Below are 21,064 nucleotides of genomic sequence, written 5' to 3' on the forward strand. Positions count from 1 at the left end.
GGCTCAGAAAGGGATTAGATCATTACTGGAGGATGGATACGCTGATGCCTTTTAAACACAAAGGTCTGGATGCAGCCTGCTGCTCAGGCTGCTATAACCAGGGGAAAACAGCTCCAGCCCTGAGCAATAGGGCAATAGCCCTATTTGCTATTTTCTTCCTGAAGAAATTAGTAAAATCTGTACTGTGAAAGCTGTTTATGGAGCTAGAAGTGCCATTGCCCTTACTGTTACAGTTTCTCACATCCACATCATATTATTTTCAGGCATGGGTGAGGCACAGGTTCCTTAAAAGAGAAACACTATTAAAAGGCAGCATTGTCCTAAGACAATGCTGAGAAGAGGGTGCTTTTCTCTAGAGGGCAGATCCAAGTTTGATTCCTGGAAAGTTTTTGCATATACACAACCCGCTCCTATCACTTGCTCTCTCCAGGCGTCAGCTCCCCGTTAGTAAAACTGGGCTTTTTTTCTTTCTTTTTTTTTGCCCCAACACTTTGCGTGTCTGGCAGAGCCTGTACTGCTGTGTACTGTGGCTGATTGCACGGTGCCAGGCGCAAGGCTGTGATCGCCCCTGGGGGCTCTGACATCTAGAGAAAGTAAGCAAAGCAGAGCAGAGCAGGATTTGACTACCAGGGTCCCACAGGAGGAGTTTACACCTGCGGCAGAACTCAGATGCAGGAGATCCCAGAGGAGCGGTGCTGAAATGCAAGCTTGGAAAGGGGTTGTCCAATTTATTTCTCTCCGTGTCTTTCTTCAGCTGTCATCTCTATTCTTTCTAGCAGAGCAGCTGCTGTGTGCCACACAGTACCAGCCCAGTGCAGGTGTTTTCTGTTCCCTCTCAGAATACGTTTGACCATGTGCTGAGCAGTTCCACAGTTTTACACCTGCCAGGAAAAGGGGAGAAAGCTGATGCTTTAGAAACTCAGATATTTTTGCACCATAGCGAGCTATAGAAGTGAAATACCTTGAAAGAGACTTTCCTTCAAATGCAACATGGTACCCATGGATGGAGGACTGCTGGCTTCTGATCTGGTACAACTGAGGTTAAGTGGTCCAGGAAGATGCATGGACTGTCTGTGCATGATTATGGCACAGTTTAAGCCCGTAATAATCAAGAGCTATTGCCATCCACCTGGAGATCTCTGTCCAGTTCCCAAAGTCCATGAAAAAAAAGCAGGGACTTTGAGGAGTGCTTAAACTCTGAATCTGGCTGCCGCAGACTGTTGTTTGAGCCCTGCTGTGTCATGCTGTGGGCATCTTCAGCTTGCCCCGAACTGTTTGCTTCTGCCTACTCCGCTCTTCACCCAGCCCATCTCCTGCTTGTGGTCTTGTGTAGGGGCCTCCATGCTCTTGACATCCTACTTTAGACTGGCTTCCATCAGGTTGTTCCTCTTCATTGCGGCTTGGCCCTGGTATTTTAGGAGATGTTGTCACTCTTTTCTCTGAATTTCTGGGGTGCTTGTGAGCCCCCTGACTTGGGCTCAGATGACTCTATATTGCCTTTGTGCAATACTCCACCATGTGATGCTGTCCCTCCTGCAGGACTAATGTTGAAACATAAGACCAAAATGTGGGAGTAAGGATACAGTTTCACTTCAGTATTACAGCATGTCTGACACTTGTGTGACCAGCTGTCCTACCCACATTTTAGGAAGGCAGTTAAAAAGTAGAGGGAAAACAAAACCCACAGAGATAAACAGGTTGGAGAGGATGCCTTGTGCTTTGTGAGCAGTTTATCAAAAACAACATTGGAAGGTGACCTGAGCACTTTTAAAATCCCGGTGAAATCCTGGGACCAACATGGCTCTTTAATCTGTAAGGGATAGAACAGCCACGAACAAAGTGCTGCAGCTTGGTGCCAAATAAATTCAAATGGAAGATTAGTCTCCTCTTCCCAAAGTCCTCTGAAAGCAAGCAGAAGGGGAGATTTAAGTCTAGAATGAACTGTCCTGGATGCGGTGACCTCCCCATGCTTCAAGGGCCTTGCAACTTTGCTGCCAGAGGGGCTTCAGCCAAGTGCACACTACAGGGCTCAGGCCAAGGGTTGCAGGGGGTGTGTTGGCCTGTGAGGTGGAAGGTTGGACTAGGCAGTCAAAGGGCGCCTTTGGGCTGCAAGCCCTGCAAAACAGGAGCTCCTCTAGCTGTGAGGTACCCCATGGTGCAGGGCCAAGCAGACAACAGGTGCCTCACCTGAGTACAAACATAAGACTTTGGTCTTCTGGCCTGCATATGGGCTAGTTCTTCTGGGCCACAGACACTGAAGAAATAGCAGTGCCAGTTCCTGCCTTTCTGGGAGTAGATTTGAGCAATACATTGGCTATGCTCTTTGCTCAACTTGTAGGCTTCACTGGGGTGCAATCAGCTATTATAGGTCTCAGAAGGGAGCTGGTAAAGCCAGGTTTTTGCAGTCTTGGGAATCATGCTCCAACCCACCTCCATTTTGGGGCTGGAAGGCACTGCTCATCCCTGCTTCTGGGAGATCACTCCCTGTTTGCTTGTATCCCATCACCAGCCGTAAGTGTGAGATCCAAGAATTTCACAGTGCCTCAAGAAGAAGGCCTTGTGGTTTTGGCCTTTGCTGCTGGCTTTCTCAATTGCTCTGACTAAAAGAGGGGTGAAGTAGTTGAAACTGACCCTCACAGGAGAAGCCAGTGTGCATGAGCCTGGTAGAGTAAATGTGGGTTTCTTACTGAGCAACTGCATCGGAAGAGGACACCATCATCCTGCTTGCTCCCAGCAATCTAGATGCATGTGAGTGCTCAGGAGCTCTGGTTCTTTGACCACGGTTCAGGCTTGCTCCTGTGCGGTCTGAGGAATGAGGGAAGAGCCCAGCAGGCATGGAGATCTGGGAGAGGATCTGTTGTCCATCTTGCTGTAGCAACGGAGCTGCAGAGGAGGCAAGGGGTGGGCCGTTCAGGGCCAGGAAAAGGTGCTTGAGAGAGTGGAGATGCTGCAGGTAACATTGAGAGCTGGCTGCAGCTCGATCCTCCCTTTGAAATAGCACTAGTATTTGCATCCTTCCAGGGGAATCACCTGGGTCTGGCCTGACTTTCCTCATTGTCCTCAGTTGGCCCTGGTGCGCCTTGTGTGTCAACCAGAGAGGAACCAGAAAGCACTGAGCAGCTGGGAGAGAGGCATGAGGCCGAGGGCATCGGGGTCCCTCTCTCAGGTGAATGTTCAGCACCTGGGGTATCCCATGGACCCCTACTCAGAGACCTCTGTTTTCCCCCGAGACACCCAAACTTGCCTTCATCCAGTGATACTCACCTTCTTCCAGTGACAAGGCTCATATCCCCCTGCCTCTCTGCACCACAGACTGCACAAGGAGAAAAGCAAATGTGTTGGTGCTTGTTACCCACTGTTCTGTTTGCCAGGGACTAGCGCAGATGCCCAGCAAAGAAGCTTACACTGGAAACAGGCTGGCTCCTTCCTTGCTTGCAAAAACTGGATTTCACTGGGATTTCAACCCCCAAGGTCCTGAGGATCCCTCTGCGCTCCTTGCCTGTCCAGAGGACCTGACTCTGCATACAGGGAGGATGGAGGGTGGTTATCTCTGTTCAGAAGATGCAGGGAGAAAAGGCAATTCCTAAAGAGCGAAGCCTGAGAGGTGTTCACTGGCTCTGGGTATGTGGTACGCTCAGCATGGGCATGGTCACGCTCAGTGGCGGCACTGACCCTCCTTCTCCCCTCCCTTGGCTACACGGGATGCTCTGCTCAGCACCCCAGTCTGGATGCTCTATAGTTTTTATGTGGCAGCCCTAGCCGTTCTGGCCTGGACAGCCAGACCGCAGAGTCGTGCGCTGACTGTCTCACTCCACCCCTGACGTTGACAAACCACAGCCTGCAGCCATAGCTTTAGTGCTGCTTTCAGGCCGTTAATTATGTCTTTTGGCAAGATCCTGGCCTTTTGCAGGTGCAGCCAAGGGGGAGAGCAGCAGCATTAGAACAAATCCTTGGCGTGCGCTGGACTGATACCGCTCCACTAACAGACGAAATGCCCAGGCAGCTTTGCTGCGGGCAGCCGTGGCTGGTGGAGATCTAGAAGGAGCTGTTGTTGACCTGGATCCTTTTGTCTTGTGGGGTCAGCGTGGCAGAGCTCTCCCTATCTCAGTGGCTGCACTGCAGTACTGTGCTGCTTGTCATTGCTCTGATAACAACTCCGCGCGGTGAGCCTGGCTGCTTTTATCTCCGAGTCAGTCCTCCTATCTCTGTGAGACCCACACCCCTGCAGGGGGGCTGGAGGGCTGGGGGCCTTGGACAAGTGTACAAACAAGCTCAGGATGTGAGCACAATAGCAAAGACGGGCCTTTGAAAAACAAGGGGACGCAGAGCAGCCGTCCTGGGGCACATCAAAGGCCCGTCTTGCTCTGTGTCTCTGAGAGAGCCAGCGTGTTTGATCGCTACCCGTGGGCTTGGCCCCAGCAATATGTTGGCCGAAGGGCAGACGGTTTGAGCAGTGGGAAACGGAAAGGGAAAAGACAGCAGTGGAGAGAGTACAGGACACGAGCTGGGACAGGCAGCCCTGGGGTTCTTTGAGTCCAGATCATGGATTTCTCATGAATTCCCTCAGTCCCGCTTTGTTCTGGCCCTTAGTGATTGGTATCTCAAGCATGGCACACAGCCCCCCTCTTTCCTGTTTCTTTGCATTTCCAGGCAGACCTTTCAGGCCAGTTTTCTGATGCTTTGTGTGCTCTTTCACAAGCACTTTTCTTGAATCTTTTCAGGCCATTTTTGCTTAGTGCTTTTTGTGCACTTTTGCAACCACTTTTCTTGAATCTGTGATTGCTACAGCTGGGTGCTTTTGGGGCTTTTCCCTTCCTGACTTCATGGCTTAAGTCCTAGAATGCCAAGGCTGCTGTCTCCAATTTGTAGCGTTTCAATCAGGAAGCCCCTGTAGCCAGAGAGAAAGTGACTGTCACCCAATGACCTTGGAGAGCCAAGCTCTGAGGGATGTCCAGATGGAGTGATGAAAGGAGAGCGTGAAGTTTCCTCTGAGCCATGAGGAAACGTAATAAATTGAGGGATGTGCATTCGTGTATATGATCTCTGGTGACATGAAGATATGATGGGAGGGGTGTGCTTTGCGTGCTGGGCATGGGGTGTGGGGTCCCACAAGGGAGCATGTGCTGGTGTGTTGGATTCCCGCTGAAGGGGTGTATGTGCCATGGGCGTCACATGCAGTGGAGGGTCACATCTGCACTGTGAGGCTGTGAGCAGACGGTGCTGGCGGAGGAGCACTCACAACCCACATTTGGTTTGGGGGCTTCCTGGTTTGCAGGAGAGCATGGATGTGTTGGAGATGCGTGTCTGGCTCCAGGGAGAACTATGCCTGTAACATATATATGTTATTGCATTAACAGAGTTAATGCTGTGGAGTCAGGGCCTGCTGTGATCCAGCCTGCAGAGTTCCCCATGAAAGCAGCACCTTGAAAAGCCTGACATTGGGAGGTGCCAAGAATATGTGGCTCCTACCGACACTCCAGCCTCCCTCCACAGCCAGCTCAGGCTGCAGTGTCCAGCTCCCACCTGCACGATGTGCCGTGTCCACCCTCCTACATACCGAGGTGGAAGAAAGCGTCCGGTCTCCGCACAAGGACTTGGGTCCTGCCATCTCCCCTGCCGTCTCCCCTAAGTCCCAGCCTGCTTGCAGGGTCCTGCTGTACCTGTGGAGAGGGAGCAGCCCCTCCAGCAAGATCAGCCCTATAGCAATCCCTCTGCTCACTCCTGTGCTCCCAAAAGAGCCTGGGAAGGGGGAGGAAAACCCGGGAAATTTTTGCCTCTGATTTGCTCTGCAATGCATGCACACACTTCTGCAGCAGGATAAATGACAGCTGGGGCCTGCTAGGTGGGAACCACCCTCCCCGATAAGGGAACATGTTGACGCAGGAGATTAAACTTGTCCACTTCTTTTTTAAGTGCATCTATTGGCAAAACATGAGCCCAAGGAAAAAAACAAAGGAGAAGCCAGCACCCTGCCTGGCATTGCAGACTCTGCGGGGAAAAGTGTCCCCAGGAGAGATGGGCTGTGAGTCTGCACTTGGCAAACTGTTATAACCTGCAGGCACTGGCCCCAGGTGTCTGGGTAGCGCCAGCTGAGCTGGGCTGGTGCTAAGCCAATGCCCGTTTCTGTGGCTTTTTGATTGCAGGGCTGGCTTCGTCTTGGTGGCTTTGGCTTTTCTGCTTTTGAAGTCATTGTTGGGGTAATTAAACGTTCCCAGGCAGGTGCCTGAGTCTTTTGCAATCGGGGAGTTTTCTTTTGTCTTCTCAGCCTGCTGGAAATGCCTTGTTTTGGGGAGGATTAATCTCTCAGAGCAATATCTGAAAGCAAAGAGGGGGCTTTAACTGTGCTGGGATTAGCACAGACGGGCTGAGCAAGCAGCTAGGGAAGTGGGAGCTTTTTGCCTACCCTCTAATTGGCCCTTATCTGCTCTAGCAGCAACTGTGAAACCTGTCCTTGGTTGGCTGCGTGGCTGCTTTGTGTCAGGGACCCAGGCGAGGCCACGTGGCCTATAGGTTTATTTACAAATTGTGTGTTAAGATGCTGTGCCAAGGACCATATGGGCTCGGTCTGGCTCTGGGCAGCCGGAGCTGGAGCTAGCCGTTCTCCAGATGCAGGAGGGCATTGGGTGTGGAGGCTCTGGGTGCCTGGAAGAGGCAGTGGTGGAGACGCACTTGACTTGGGCCACTAATGGCATGAACGTGCCTGGAACGGCCCTGAGGGTCTCATGCCTTTTGCTTGAACTATTGCGGGGCCCCCCAGACTGCCCAGCTGGCCTGAACTGAAACCTGAGGGCTGCAGGTTCCAGCCAGCTTGTAGGTCCCCAGATGCAGGACGGGAGGAAGGGAGACGCTGTGAAGGGGAGGCAGCAGGCATGAATGATTTAAATGTGAGGCCCCTCAGGGTGTTGTTTTCCCTGGGTGTGTGAAGCAGGTCAGCATCTCAAGGGCAAATCTCCCCAGAGGTGTACGGCTGGAGACGGGGTATGACTTTCCTAGCTCTTGGAAACAAGAGATAAGCAGCCCTGGTTTCCAGCCAAATTGCTGAGTTTCCAGTCTGTGTTATTCTGCCCTGCAACAGCCTCCTGCCCTGGGCAGACACTGTCCCTGCATGCAGATTGCCAAGGCACAAGGTGCCAAAGCAAATGTCCATCTCAGGCTGCACAGCAGCACAACCTTGCCTGTCCCCCATTTCCCTGGCGGGCTTCCTTCGAGATGCACTCACAGCAGACCCAGGACCCTGCTCGGTGGGAAAAACTTTTTTCCTGGGGGAAAAAAGAATGTCAGTTTGTATTTTTGTCTTGGTGTAGCCCAAAAGTTGAAATCTTTCCGACCCTTGCAGCTAAAAAACCTCTCTCTGCTCAGGCCGATGGAAACAAACTCTTCTGCTCCCTTCCCTGTTTCCTCAGTGATGAGCAGTCTGGTATTTGTTTTGACCTTCTGACTTGTAGTCATCCTTGGCCCATAAGGAAATGGTCAGCAGGGACCGTTTCCAACACCAGTCTCTCCTTTTGCACAGCTTGGCTCAATCTGTCAGCAAGAATTGCCCTGGGGGCTGCTGAGCCTGTTGTGTCAGCGCAGGCACCTTCCCTGGGCTCTTTTCTCTGCTAGCTATGGGTTTTATTGGGTACGATTACCTCTTTCTTTAGAAAGTGCCTTTGTTTGCCTGTGCATGTCCCAGGTGCTTTTACAGCTTCCTCCAGACATGAATTCAGAGGGCTCCTGGATTATATAAAAAAAAGCATGGAGGGATGTGTACTGACACTTTGCAGCCTGTTTGCTGCCACCACTGCACTATTTACCTGCCAAGGAGAGGGGTCATGGCCCTTGCTCTGAGCCCCATTAGCCCAGGCGAGGACCCTCACCACAGGAGCAGGAGGAATGACGGCTGTGGGTCATGTGCTGAGCACTTGCACCACGCAACAGCTGGATTTGCTGTGGCCGGTGGGAGTGAGGGGGATTATAGGGCTGTCAGCGGGTCGCTGTGTGCCCTGGCTGCAAGGCGATGCTCAAAGCCGTGGCTTCCCCCCTGGCCCAGGCCAGCTGGGGTTGCAGCAGCCTGGGGCAGGACGCGGCTCTGCGTGTGTGCTGTGTTTCAGCCTGGCCTGTCTGCCCCACTCTTGCAGTGACGGAGACCCTGCACACAGGCAGGCAGCTGTCTCCGAGACGGTGTTTGGAGCAGGCAGAGACAGCTTTTCTCCATCCCCAGATTTTCCCAGTCATGCCCTTTCTCTGCTTGAAGGATTTGCCTGGGGAGAATTCGAAGATCTCCACAAGGTACATTTCTGTGCATGAACTCCTGAGGGAAAGAAAGTGGCAGTGACCCTAGACATGGAAAAGATTTCATCTGCTCCCCCTCTGTTGCTATTCTGCATTGGTGGGAGATTGTTCTCCAACACTGCAGGGCGAAGTCCTGGAGTAGAGCTCGTTTGCACAGCTTCACAATGGGCTGGGGATACAGCTGGGCACTGTGAAAATTCATGCCATGGGCTTGTTCTGGTGGGTAACATGCTGGCAGGAAAAGGAGAGGGGAAGGGACCTGGGAGGGGGAGCAGCCCTCAAATGCAGCCAAATTTGACCTGGTCCAGGTGACCGCACTGCCATGAGACACCACTTATGTCCGGAGAGAAACACCAAGGCCACAGTGCAGCTGCTCAGCTGGGCCCTGGCTGCAAGGACATGCTGACACTCACTAGGTGAATGAGTGCCCCCGCGAGCACTCGCCCCCATGGCCATGGGGCAGGAGAGGGGCCACACTTCTCATGGAGGAAACAGAGCACCCACCCAGGGGCTGGGTACTGCCGAACCCCAGCCCTCCCTCGCCTCCTTCTCCCTGCCATCAGGGCCTCCCAAATGGCAGAGGAAGAAACGCCTCATCCCTTTGCTTTATCACTTAGCAGGCACGTGGGGGAAGAAATGAGACCCAGGAGAGAGGCTTGGGGGGGAGTGAGCGTTGCGCTGTTGTCAGCAAGCGAGGGCCGGCCACCCTGGGATTCGGGGTACCCACCACCCGCTGCCTTGGCTCCCTGCATCCTGTACATAGCCGTGCTAGCAAGCCTGGATGTCAGCCAGATGGAAGACGTGTACATGCACATGTCTGTATATGCATCTATGGACACATGCACACATATGTACATGCCTATGCATACAGACCCACACCCTACACACGCAACCACGTGCACCTGCACGGGTACCCAGGCATCTCCAGACACACGCACCCTCACTCTCCTTTTTGCCTCCTTGCAGGTACCTCACAGGAACCTCGCAGGTTCCTCACCCTCCATTGCATGCTCTGAGACACAAAGCCGGGATTTACAAGGGAACCAAGAATTTCCTGCCAAACCTGCCAAAGCAGGAGCTAGCAGGCAGCGTGGCAGGAGCGCTTGCCCAGTGTTCTGGCACAGATCCAGCACCTATGGAAGGAGATGGGAGATGTTTTTCTTGGTTCCCCTTGAATAGCATTCAGGACATTTTCTGCCTCTCACCTATGATGGAAGGAATCGCTCATGAAATCCTCACACAGTCACCACTATCAGGGACGACCACAGCCCTGCGAAGACACGATTCAGAGAAGAGACGGCGTTATGCCTGGCCTTGCTGCCTGCTGACTAGGGCCAGATGAGGAAGACCCATCCAGGGCATGAAGGCTTTCCTCTGGGAGCAGGGCTTCAAGGCAAGCCCTGCAACACCCTCCTGCTCCCTGCAATGGCATTGCTAACCCACGGCCAGCGCGGGTCTTGCCTTTGGGGAGATGAGGCTGACGGGTGAGCTTCGCTCCAGCTCAGGCCACAGGGCCAACTTGTGGAGGCTGAGCCCTGGGGGCCATGGGGAGCTGGGGCAGGAAGGGTCTGCGATGGACTCGCTGTCTCCAGGGCAGGAGGGAGAGCAGCCCTCCTCTTCCACAAACACTTTGTGTGTGTGCTGGCTCTCCAGGAAAATATTTGTCGTGGTCTGAGGCACATCTTTTTAAAAGCCTCAGCATTTTCACCTGCGAGCTTCATGCAGGAGACAGACGATTAAGAAAATAAAACTCTCAACCAAAGAAAACGCCCCTAGCCCACGCAGAGTGTGTTTTTACCTCATCATTCTCAAAATGAAAACATCAACAGTGACGTGCAATATTTTAGGTGGCCGTGGAAGAAAAAGACCCTCTGTTTTTCAAACAAGGTACCTTTTCATTCGGAGACTGGCTGTGACTCTAAGAAGTCCACAGTGTTTAACCAGGATGCCCGCTGGAAATACAGACATTGCCTTACGGCAGCAAAAAGCTTCTTTACATTAGTAAGTGTTTAAACAGGCTCTCAGTGCGAGGAGGAAGCGGCGCCCAAATGTGTTGACTGCAGCATTTCCTCAGGATCCCTGACGGGGCTGGAAAGGAGCACGGCTGTTTGTTCGTCGCCTTTGAAGGACACAATGCCTCCGAGATGCTGAGCCCCACGGTTTTGCCGCTTCCTTTCAGGCTGAGCAGGACACCTTTGGACATCGGTCTTCTGGGAGCAAAAGCAAACAGAAAGGAGTTCAAAACTGCTCACCAGAAGATGGAGACAGGGATGTTATCGGGTGCCTCATCTGCAAGGTTCTGTTCAAAAGGGAAGAGAAATCTGGATCAGTCAAAGCTGCTCTGATGGCCTTGATCCAGCTGGAAGGATAGTTTTGTCCAGCTTCTGCCATGCTTCTTCCCAGTCGCTGGAAGCTGGGTGTCATGAAGGACAGCACTGAATGGTGTTTCCTGGGCGTCCATGCAGGGCCACCTCTGGGGATGGGATGCTGTGCTAGAGGGACCTTGGGCAGAAGGAGCATGGCTGGTCCCATGTTATAGCCAAGTCCTCGGGAGCACTGGTTTGGGAAGTGTGATTGAGGCTAAGGTTAGGATGATAAGCAGCCCATGAGGACAAACTGTTCCTATCTCAAGGGCACACCCATCCTAGCTCATTGCAATATGTATATAAAATATATACGATCATATACATTATATAAAGTCACATATATGTGACCATATATTATATATGACTATATGATTCTCTCTCTATATATATGCATCTATATGTATATGGCCTTTCCATGAATATATATATGGTCAAAAAACTGTCTGAACAGTTTTGAGAAGAGATATTTGAACCCCTCTGGTTTTTATTCATTTCAGCTGACTTAAACTCTGAGAATAAGCCACCAAAGACCTGTGAATGATTTGCTTTGTATGGGAGCCCTCTGGGAGCTCCCAGTGCAACATGATGTCCTGGGACAGCCTTGGAGCCTGCGTGCCGGAGTAGCAGCATGGGTGGCTTGTGCAGAAAAAGGGATTTCCCTTGGCCTGACGGCTCTCCTCCACAGGCCCCTGGGCTCTTCTCTGCCCTGGGGTGTCCAGAGAGCTGCTCCGGGCTGGACTCTGGATGGGACTTAGGGCTGCAAGACCCTCAGCAGGTGCTGCGAGCCCGGGCGGCCTTTCCTCCGCCTGCATCCCACCTTCCCTGCCCAGCCTGGCGCTCCAGCCCAGGAACCTGTTCAGGGTGGTGGCATCCATAGCGGCACCCAAACCTGCCAGGGAAGCAAGGGGGAAAGGGCGCCTGCAGGTGCCAGGCAGGGCTGCGCACAGGAGCTGGCCCTGCAGCCGCAGCGGGGTGGCGTTTCTGAGAGCTGGGGCTGACTGGGAGCAGGGCGCAGCGAGGGATTTCGCCCTCGCATCCTCCGCACCACTTCTGCCTCCTGAGAAGGCCAGGGGAGGAGAAGGTGAAACATCTGAGAGCTGGCTTTTCCACGAAGTGGCGTGCTGAGCTGGTTAGCGGAAATCCCCGAGCCGCTCTCACAGCCCCAGCACCTATCGAGGGGGACGGGTGACTCAGCCCTCCCTCAGGCAGCGCCGGCTGGTGACGCTCTGCCTCAGCATGCTGCACGCCCCCCATGCTGCCCCCGCAGCCTTGCCACAGCAGCCCCCGGCGGTCCCTCTGGACGTGCGTGTGACCCCTCACCGGACCCGGAGTGGCTTGCCGGGGGGCTTGCGGCTGCAAGAGCTGCCGGTGCTGAGGAGGAAGCTCGCCTCTGCGACGTCTCCGGCAGAAACGTTGCTCCTGATGATCTTTGCCACCTCGTGCTGGGGCAACGGGTGATTTTCCCTCCCCAGAAGCAGATGCTCAGGCCAGCAGGACTCCAGACCCACTGACAACCCCGCTGAGCCCCTTCGAGGGCTGTGTTTGACGCCGTGACCTTGAGATGTAGCTTGGATGCAGCCTGCTAGCTCCGAGGGCAGTGTGTCCCCGTCTGAAATGCCAGCTGGGTTTATAAATAATAATTGGCATGATCTCTCTCCTGGCGCTGAAGCACTGAGCGAATGAGCCATCTCTGCCCTCATGCCACAGGGCTCTTGCTCCATGTTACAGATAGGGAAACTGAGGCACGGTGGGGGCTTTCTGCCCTGCCTCCTGGCAAGCCTGTGATGGGGCAGGAAGCCTGTGGATCTGCGGGGCTTTGGGCTGGGGTTCCCAGTTGCAGAGGGACTGCTCCCCACTGGAAAGGGGAGGGGGGGATCTGAGGGGGCTGTTGCTCTACAAGGGGGTCCCCACCTAGTGACACCACAGATTTACTCCTGGGGGGCCAGGGCACCTTCCCCTGCCCACGCAAGGGGACCCGCAGGGGACTGGTGTGTCACAGCGTCTGAGGCAGGCACGTTGCCCTCTCCTGCTGCACGATCCCCCCGGCCATATGTCCCTGTAGGGCAACTCCCACCCAGCCGGGCTGCCTTCCAGGGGCAATCGGCAGGGAACACGCGGGCCCCATGTAGGCAGTCGGCCTTATCGCCGGGCCAGCCGTGGGCAGGGCTCCCTATCAGCGGGATGGCTCCTGCCTCCGTGCCGTGGGGCAGCTGGCCCCATCCCCCCTGCGCTGGCGCCAGGGGCATTGCCATGGCCCCGCTCTGACCGTCGCGCAGTGATGGTATAGGGGTTGGGGACCCCTCGCAACCGTGCCTACCCCTGGGCAGCCTGGTGGGGGCAGAGCCATGCCGTATTTGCACGGGATCCAGCTGGGGCCGTCGCATGGCCCGGGCGGTCCTGTGTTAAATTGCACCAAGAAGCCCAACGGCAGGTCCCAGCAGGTGTTTCCAGCCTCGCGAGGGCAGCTCCAGCCCTGCTGCAGGGCTAGCATGTCTGTGCTTCCCCATCCTCACCGCAGACAAGCCTTGGGTGACTGCGAGCGGGATCCGGCCCCCAGGCCCTCTCGTCTTTCCCGTCAGACTCGCCGGTGGTTTCCTCTCGGGAAGCCGGGGCGATGCTTGTGGGGCGCCGGGGAGGCCGAGCGGGGCCAGCGCCCTGGGAAAGGCCTTCCTGTCCCTTTCACAAGTCGAGCGGCCTTCAGGTTTTATTTGTTTCTTTTGAGTCACGTCCACCCTCCCACTTCCAGCAGCTCCATGGGGTGCTGCCGGAAGATTTGCAGGGTCGGAGCAGGGACACCTCGCCTCCGGCTCTCCCTGCTGCCTGCGGGACCTGGTCCTGGTGCCTCTCCTCTGAAATCCCTGCCTGCCGATGCTGCCCAGGCTGCATGTGGCGTTGCTCTGCCGGAGGCTCGTGGTTTCCCCACAGAAGCAGGAAGCCAAGCATCCTCCAGGAACCTGCAGTCAGGGCCCGAGCACGGGGAAGGGCTGTTTCGTTGTCCGTCCTGTGGCTAGCACATGGGGCATATCAGGAAACCAGCGTGTGGCCAGTTCCCCTCCATCCTCAGGGCTGGGCCTTTGGAAAAAAAGGAAGTGAGACTGGTTTGATGTGATCCTGCAGCCCCAGCAGCTGTGCTCATCTCCCTGCTCTGCATGGCCCTTAGATTTCCAGCAGTAGTGCCTGCTTGGCCAGGGCTTGTCTGCAGGTTCCTCTTTGGGAGCATGGTCTTTGGCTGGTGTCTGCAACCCCTCCTGCCGCTCCTCTGATGACGGGGGTGGCCTCAAGCTGCTGCATGAACCACCCCAGCCCGCTGCCCCCAAGACTGGCTCTGCCTCCTCCGGTCCAGCCTCTTCCAGCCCCACGTTTGCATCCCTGTGCCAGCCCCCGGCCCGACAGGGAAGGATAGAGCTGCCCCTCATGGAGGTGGGACTCTCTGCATCATTCTCCTCCTCCTCAACATTTGTGGGGCTTTTCTCAGTGCTTTATCCCCTCTCTGTTGCTATCAGGAGCCCTAGTGCTGTTTGCCTCTCTGGTTTTGGCCTTGTTTGCACTGTTGGTGCACCCTTGTGACTGTCAGTCCCTGGCTGGAGCAAGGTATGTGGTTTCAGGGTGGCAAAGTGGTGTCTTTGGGGAGCTGCTGCTCCCCTGGCCTCAGTGCCCACACGGCTCTCCTGGCTGCCGTGAGCAGGAGGGAAAGCACAGATCAAGGCCCAACCCATGGGATACTGCCAAAGGATAGGCCAATTCACAGCCGGCAGAGAAGTTCGGCCTGTGGAGGGTGGAGGGGGAGCTCAGGGCATCACAGCTCACCTTGCAGCCAAACATGGTGGGGTGCAATCAGCCCTCAGGAGCAGGACTTTGTCCTAAATAAAAGCCTTACTGCCCTGGAAATGAGTATCCCAGGCAGCTGACCTGCCCTGAAAGAGCTGGGGATGTGGACACAGCTTGGCCAGGAGCATCCTGGAGCATCAGGGCATTCCTTCATGGATATATTTTTGGCCTTCAAGCTGAAGGTCATAAGAGGGAGAGCGAGGCAGGGACACATGGGCTGAGTCCTTACCTGCCGTAGTGCTGATTAACCAGACTAACAATATTCTAACTAATTTTGAAGTGCTGGCAGATTTTGGGTTTCCTTTTCCAGGGTGGCTGAGCACTGGCAGGTGCTGCTGCTTGGTTGGCGTTGTCTGAGATCCTGCTGTGCCCACCTGGCTCGGCCTCTCCGGCTGTAATCCCAGGTAATTAGAGATGGGTGGAAAACTGTCTAAAAAACCCATGCAAATATTTGCATTTCAAGCACTTTCCTGAGTATTGGGGAATGCTGACAAAGCATCTGTGTGGGTGACACAGAGAAGCTGAATGGGGTCTGATTGGTTTTTTTGGGCAGGGTTTCAAAGGTCAAAGAGTTTTGCTGAAAAAAGCTAACCAAACAGAAAGATTTGCCAGTGCTGCCGATGGCCCCTCTGCCAGCTCCTCAGAGCAAAACACCCACCACGAGGCTGACGGGACCGCGTCTCCCTCTGAGCCTTCAAACCACCTCTGTCACGGGCCCAGCGGGGTGAACGAGCTCCCGTATGGTGTGCTGGTTTCCCTTTCTGCCAAAAGGGGGATCGCGGCAGGAACGGGGATCCTAGCGGTCAGTGCTGTCCCCCGGGGAGCTGGTCTGCATCGTCCCCATTGCAGGGCCTCTCTTGCCTGGGATGCTGCTGCTGCTGCACCAGGCGGGGACCCCGGGAAGCAGCCCCGCGCCCAGGCTGGTGGGGGGGTCTCGGAGGTGCCTGCAGCGGTGGCCTCGGCTCTGGGGGCCCTGGCAGCGGGAGGCAGAGCACCGAAAACAGAGGTCCCAGGGCACAGTGAGAGGAGAGGCAGGTCCAGCCCATCTCGGTCCAGTCCCAGTGTGGTGTGGGTGGGTGCCCGGGCAGGCGCAGGGGGATCCCGGGTCTCTCCGGGCAGGCCTGCTTTGGCTGGAGAGTGCTGATGCTGCCAGCAGTGAGCTCAGGGAGGGGCAGCACCCATGGGAACACTTCTCCCTGTTGCAGGGAAACCCCTGCTGGTAAAGCCCGAAGCTCCTTCCAGGGACTTTGCAGGGCCACTGGAGGAAATCCCCTGGGAGCGGCGAGGTGCTGGCAGGGATGGACCCTTCCGCACACGCGTGTGCACCCACATGGAGTGCCTTGACTCATGGAGAACTTCAGTATGTTGGACTGCCCTCTCAGCTCAGGGCTTGGGGCCCCTGCCGTGTCCTGCAGACCTCGCTGGGGCTGGCAAGGTGCTCTCTGCCCTGGCCCCGTGCCCTGCTGCGGCACCTGGTGGCCCAGGACATGCTGTGCTTGGGTGACGCAGTGGCCCAGGACTCCAGCAGGTGCAGGCAGAAAGCAGTGGGGATGGTGCCCAGGACGCCAGAGCAGCAAGTCAGGGAGGAAAGAGCCACGGGGGGGCTGGGCGAGGGGGCCGCTGTGCACAGCGTGCACCCACGGGTGGTGCCGGGCACCGGGGCAGCGTGTGCGCGCCACCCGGGCTGCGCGGCACGTGGGCATGCGTGTCAGGGCAGACCCCGCACGGGCCAAGGACATGCACCCTGGGTGCAGGGCGCAGTGCGCAGGGATGGCTGTGCGGGGCGCAGCATGCAGGGACAGGCGTGGGGGGCGCAGAGCTGCGCGTGCAGCTGGGCGTAGGGACGGGTGCACGGCATGCTGCGTGAGCACAGGTGTTTTGGGGTGCAAGGTGTAGGGCTGGGAGTGCAAGGTGCAACATATAGGGAGGGGTGTGAAGTATGGCACGTAGGGACAGGGGCACGAGGTGCAATGCCATTCCCATGGCAGGGTGCTGGGGACCTCTTTGGGGTGTGGGTGCCACACTGGCCTCAGTAGGATCCCCCGGGGGCAGAGGGATGGGGGCTCAAAGGCCCTGGGGACCCAGTGCAAACCAGAGCTCCTTTCCCTTGGGGTGCTGGGAAGGCACCAGGAGCCTCAGGCACCCCCAGGACCCACAAGGATGGGGGGTGGCCACTTCAGCTAAGGATACCCCTATTCCCCATCTATCGCCCCTGCTCGGTGTGCCCCCTCCTGCCTTCCCCGGGCCGGGCATCGCCTGTCACAGCCAGTGCCTGCAGGCCGAGAAGCCCAGCGGGGTCTGGGAGGCGGGTGCTGAGCCCGCGGTGCTGAGCCCGCGGTGCTGCATCACAGGCCAGCCCTGCCCTCTAGCGTTGCGGGAGCGACTCTCAGCCAGGCCCAGCCCCAGCCTCCTGGGAGCCGAGCGCTTGCAAACTCATCACACACTGTCACAGGCACTTCTGCCTCCGGGCAGGGCCCAGAGAGCTGCATGAGCGGGGTGGGCACCACAGCGGCCGCTTTCCTGCCGGGAAGGACGGTCTGGACCTTGTCAGCCCCGCGTGCAATCGTTGGCTTCCCACGGCCCTGCGGGCAGGGCAGTGTGAAGTCCCGCCCGGTGTGCCGAGGCCCGCTGCGGCGGGGGGGCACAGGAGGACGCGGGGGCCCCGGCTCAACCCCAGCAGCATCGGGCCCCCCTGCCCATACCCATCTCCGGGCTTCCCGATGGAGCGGGCAGGCGGCAGGGCCCCGCTCCTCTTCGTACACGGCGTCCCGGAGACGTGCGGGAGCGCCAGCCGTGTGACAACCCGCTCTCCCGCCCCCGGCACCGGCGCCCGGGTCGATAACCGGGCGGCCGGGCCCGGCAGCGCTGCTCGCGGGCTGGGGTGCGCGGGGGGGGCCTCCAATGAGCGCCGGGCCCGGCGGCCGAGGGAGGGGAGCGCCGGCGGCTGGTTAAACTCGAACGAGGCGCGGCGGCCTCCCCGCGCTCCCCGCCCTTTGGGACTCTGACCCCGCAGGGCGGCGAGGGGAGCTGAAGCAAGCAGTGCCGAGCGGCCCCGGAGCCGGCGGGGCAGAGCCCAGGAGCAGCACGCCAGGATGGAGCCCCCCCTGGAGCTGGCGCCGGACCCCAGGTGGGTGGTGGGCACCCGCTCTCCCTGGATCACTTTGCAGCCGGGCAAATCCCAGCTTCTGGGGCGAGGTTTTGGGTCATCCCCTCTGTTAAGGGAAGGGGGGGGGGTGCAGGGGCAGGGGAGGGACTCTGCAGGGCTGGGTGACCCCCATGGCCCTCCAGCCCGGCTCAGTGCTTCCTTTCTCCGCAGGTTCCCCCAGCCGCTCGTGGAGATGCTGATAAGGAATTTCAGCGTCCCGGCGGCCTGCTTCGCCCTGCCGCCCACCTCCGAGCAGCTCCTGCAACGTAGGTGGGGGGGACGGGCAGGACGGAGGGGCCTGGCCCCCGCTGGGAGCTGGGGACGCTCCCTTCGCCCCTGGCGTGGACCTGGGCAGAGGGTGGTTGCAGCAGGGCAGGCAGGGAGCAGCCCCCAGGAAGGGGGGAAGGCAGTGGGGTGCCGGGCTGGGGTCTCAGCCCCATGGCACCGCCTGGCCCACATCCAACATCCCTGCCTGTGGGAATGGGGGGGCCCAGAGAGCCGAGGGCCAGCGCTGAGGCAGGCGACATGGGAGGAGCAGGGCCAGACATGATGAGGATGCAGCTAGTGGCTTCCCAAGCCCAGCCACAATCTGTGCTACGAAGGGGCCCCGAGGTGGGTGCGGAGAAGTGGTTTCCCTAGGAGCTCCCTGCCACGGTGGCCCTGGGAGGATGGGATGGGTCCTGGTTTCTCATCCCTCCCTGGCAGAGCTGGACGTCGTCGAACTCTCCATCATGGGCCTTGCCACCTTCCTGACGCTGCTTTCGGTCGCCATCTTTGTGGAGGAGGCCTTCTACCTCACTCGCAAGATCCGCTGCCCCATCAAGATGAAGACCCTCCTCTGGAGCAGCTCAGCCCCTACAGTGAGTCCTGGCCGGGGAGCGGCAGTGAGCATCACCCTGTGCAGGCGGGCAGGCAGGCGCCATGGGGTCAAGGCTGCCTGAGGGGTCCGAGACCTCGGAAGGCGGGAGCACCGTTGTGCAAAGCCTATGTCTCCCCCAGGTCGTGTCTGTGGTCAGCTGCTTCGGTCTCTGGATCCCCCGCTCCATGATGGTGGTGGAGATGGCGACCACGACGTGAGTATCGCCTCCCCTGAGGGACATGGGCGAGCGGGGCACTGATGAGGCCTGACCGCACTCACTGTCCTTCTCCCCAGGTACTTTGCCGTCTGCTTCTACCTCCTGATGCTGATCATGGTGGAGGGCTTTGGGGGCAAGGAGGCAGTGCTGAGCACCCTGAAGGACGTGCCCATGGTGATCAGCACCGGGCCCTGCTGCTGCTGCTGCCCATGCCTGCCCCGAATCACCATGAACAGGTGAGGGAGGGCCCCAGGTCAGCCAAGGGAGGATTGGGGTAAACCCCTGCCCTTGGGAAGGCAGCTCCAGGCATGGGGCTGAGGGCACTGGAGCAGCTCAGGGGCTCTCTGGGACCAGCTAGAGAAAAGAGGCTGTCTGGGAACACCCCACTCCTCCAGCTCTGGGGTAGCACTATCCTTCCTCCCCCTCCTCTTCCCCACAGCAGTCCTTGGGGCAGAGCGGGCCAGGTCTGCCACCCATACCAGACAGCAGCCCTCCAGCCTAGGGAGGAGCAGGGCCCACGGGGAGCAGCCCAGGGCCGGGCTCTGCCCTCATGCCCGGGCAAGGCCATGCCTGCTCAGTGCTTTCAAGCCCTTGTCTTTGGCCATCCTCCTGCCAGTGAGGAAGAGAAGGCACCAGGCAGAGGCTCGGGCACCTCGGGATGTCACAGGCCTCTTTTGCTGTACTAGGAGAAAGCTCCAACTGCTGCTGCTGGGGACTTTCCAGTACACCTTCTTCAAGGCAGTCGCTGTCTTTGTGGGTCTGGTCCTGGCTGCTGATGGGAACTACAATCCTGCTGATGTGAGTGCCAGGATGTGGGGACAGGCAGGGCCACCTCTGAGACAGAGTGTTCAACCTGCATGGCTGGGCCTCTGCTGGGCCCTGCCTTGCAGTCATGGCCAGCATCACTGCAGCTTTGTCAGGCCCAGATGGGTTTTCTGCCTCCCCCAGATCTCAGAGAAGAGCGTGGCTCTCTGGATCAATACGCTCCTGGGTGTCTCCACCATCTTTGGCCTGTGGGCCCTGGGCATCCTCTTCCGGCAGGCCAGGTTGCATTTGAAAGAGCAGAACATCGGGGCCAAGTTTGCTTGCTTCCAGGTAACCCTTCAGCCTGCTTATCATCTTCCTGACCAGCAAGAGCTTTCTGCAGCACGAACTTGCTGGAAGCAGATCAGGAGATACGTGGGGAGAGCAGGAGGTGGGATGGGAGCTGCCTGCAGGTGAGATCCATGCCTGGCTGCAGAAGAGTGGGGCTGGCTGCAGGGAAAGGTGAACAGCAGCAATTCATCTGTGCCACCCCTCTCTTTGTGCTTGCAGGTTCTCCTCATCCTGACGGCGCTGCAGCCCTCCATCTTTAGCATCCTGGCCAACAACGGTAGCATCGCCTGCTGGCCACCCCTCTCCTCCAAGGCCAGGTCACAGCGTGAGTAGTGAGGGAGGCAGGGAGCACAGAACAGGTATGGTTGATGAAGGCAGCTTCAAATAACCCTTCTTTTCTCACTTTAAGAGATGAATATGCAGCTGACAATCCTGCAAACGTTCATCATGGCTGTGGTGACCCGGATATACTACCGCAAGCAGGATGACAAACCAGGCTACCAGCCCATCAGTTTTGCACCTGCGGACACCAACATCAAGGTCTGAGCAGGAGGGAGCAAAGGGCGGTGCCAAGGGGCACAGCAAGGCCGGGGTGCTGGCTTGCCCTCCCCAGCCACCTCCTCCTTGTATGGCCCTGGGAAGCTGCTGGGAGCAAGTAACGCAGAGGGAAAAAGGGCATCGCAGCGCAGGCTAAAAGGATCTGAAACTTGAAGGACACAAACCAAAGATCATCTGTGAAGCAGCCTTAAAGCCCAGGGGACTCTGTCTGGCACTGAATAAAGACAAATTTGCACGTGAATCTTTTATTGGCAATTGCAGGCTCAGGTTTTCTCCTGTCCAGGTTGGGGTGGGTGATGACTCACATGGAGTGCACAGAGGGGAGGAAGATGGAGCCCAGAGCGATACAGCCATGACATGGGTCTGTCGCAGGTGGGCTAGGGCAGAAGAGATGCTGAATGCCAGCCACGACATGGACCCTGAAGGCTGGGCAGAGCAGTGCTGCAGGCAGGGTCCTGCCAGTCATCCAGCCTGGTTCACGTGGCCAGGGCAAATCCAGGGCAGCCACATTTTCTCCGAGACATCTGCCCAGGGAAACATGTGAGCACCTGGCTTTTTTCCTAGGGCAAGGGGCCCATGGCAGGGACTGCTCCTGACAGCACAGGGGAGCATCCACAGCTGCCAGCCTGGAACTGGGGAAAGGAGGGACCCATCCTTATATAACACAGGTGATTTGTTAATGCTGCTTTAACTGACCTTGCCCAGGATCTGTTCCTGCAGCA

The 21,064-nt window shown here is 57.4% G+C and overlaps 1 protein-coding gene across 1 annotated transcript; it reads left to right on the plus strand.

The window, feature by feature from the left end:
- The first annotated feature begins 17,449 nt into the window (after positions 1-17,449).
- On the plus strand, positions 17,450-20,583 carry SLC51A (solute carrier family 51 member A). The gene is made up of 9 exons (XM_067301778.1): positions 17,450-17,595; positions 17,785-17,879; positions 18,319-18,473; positions 18,613-18,686; positions 18,767-18,925; positions 19,376-19,487; positions 19,638-19,784; positions 20,004-20,109; positions 20,194-20,583. Exons 1-9 carry the CDS (start codon positions 17,561-17,563, stop codon positions 20,328-20,330), a joined length of 1,020 nt encoding a protein of 339 aa, XP_067157879.1. The 5' UTR covers positions 17,450-17,560; the 3' UTR covers positions 20,331-20,583.
- Positions 20,584-21,064: the final 481 nt, after the last annotated feature.

The sequence above is a fragment of the Apteryx mantelli genome, chromosome 9, assembly GCF_036417845.1.
Source record: "Apteryx mantelli isolate bAptMan1 chromosome 9, bAptMan1.hap1, whole genome shotgun sequence".
NCBI classification, from domain to species: Eukaryota; Metazoa; Chordata; class Aves; order Apterygiformes; family Apterygidae; genus Apteryx; species Apteryx mantelli.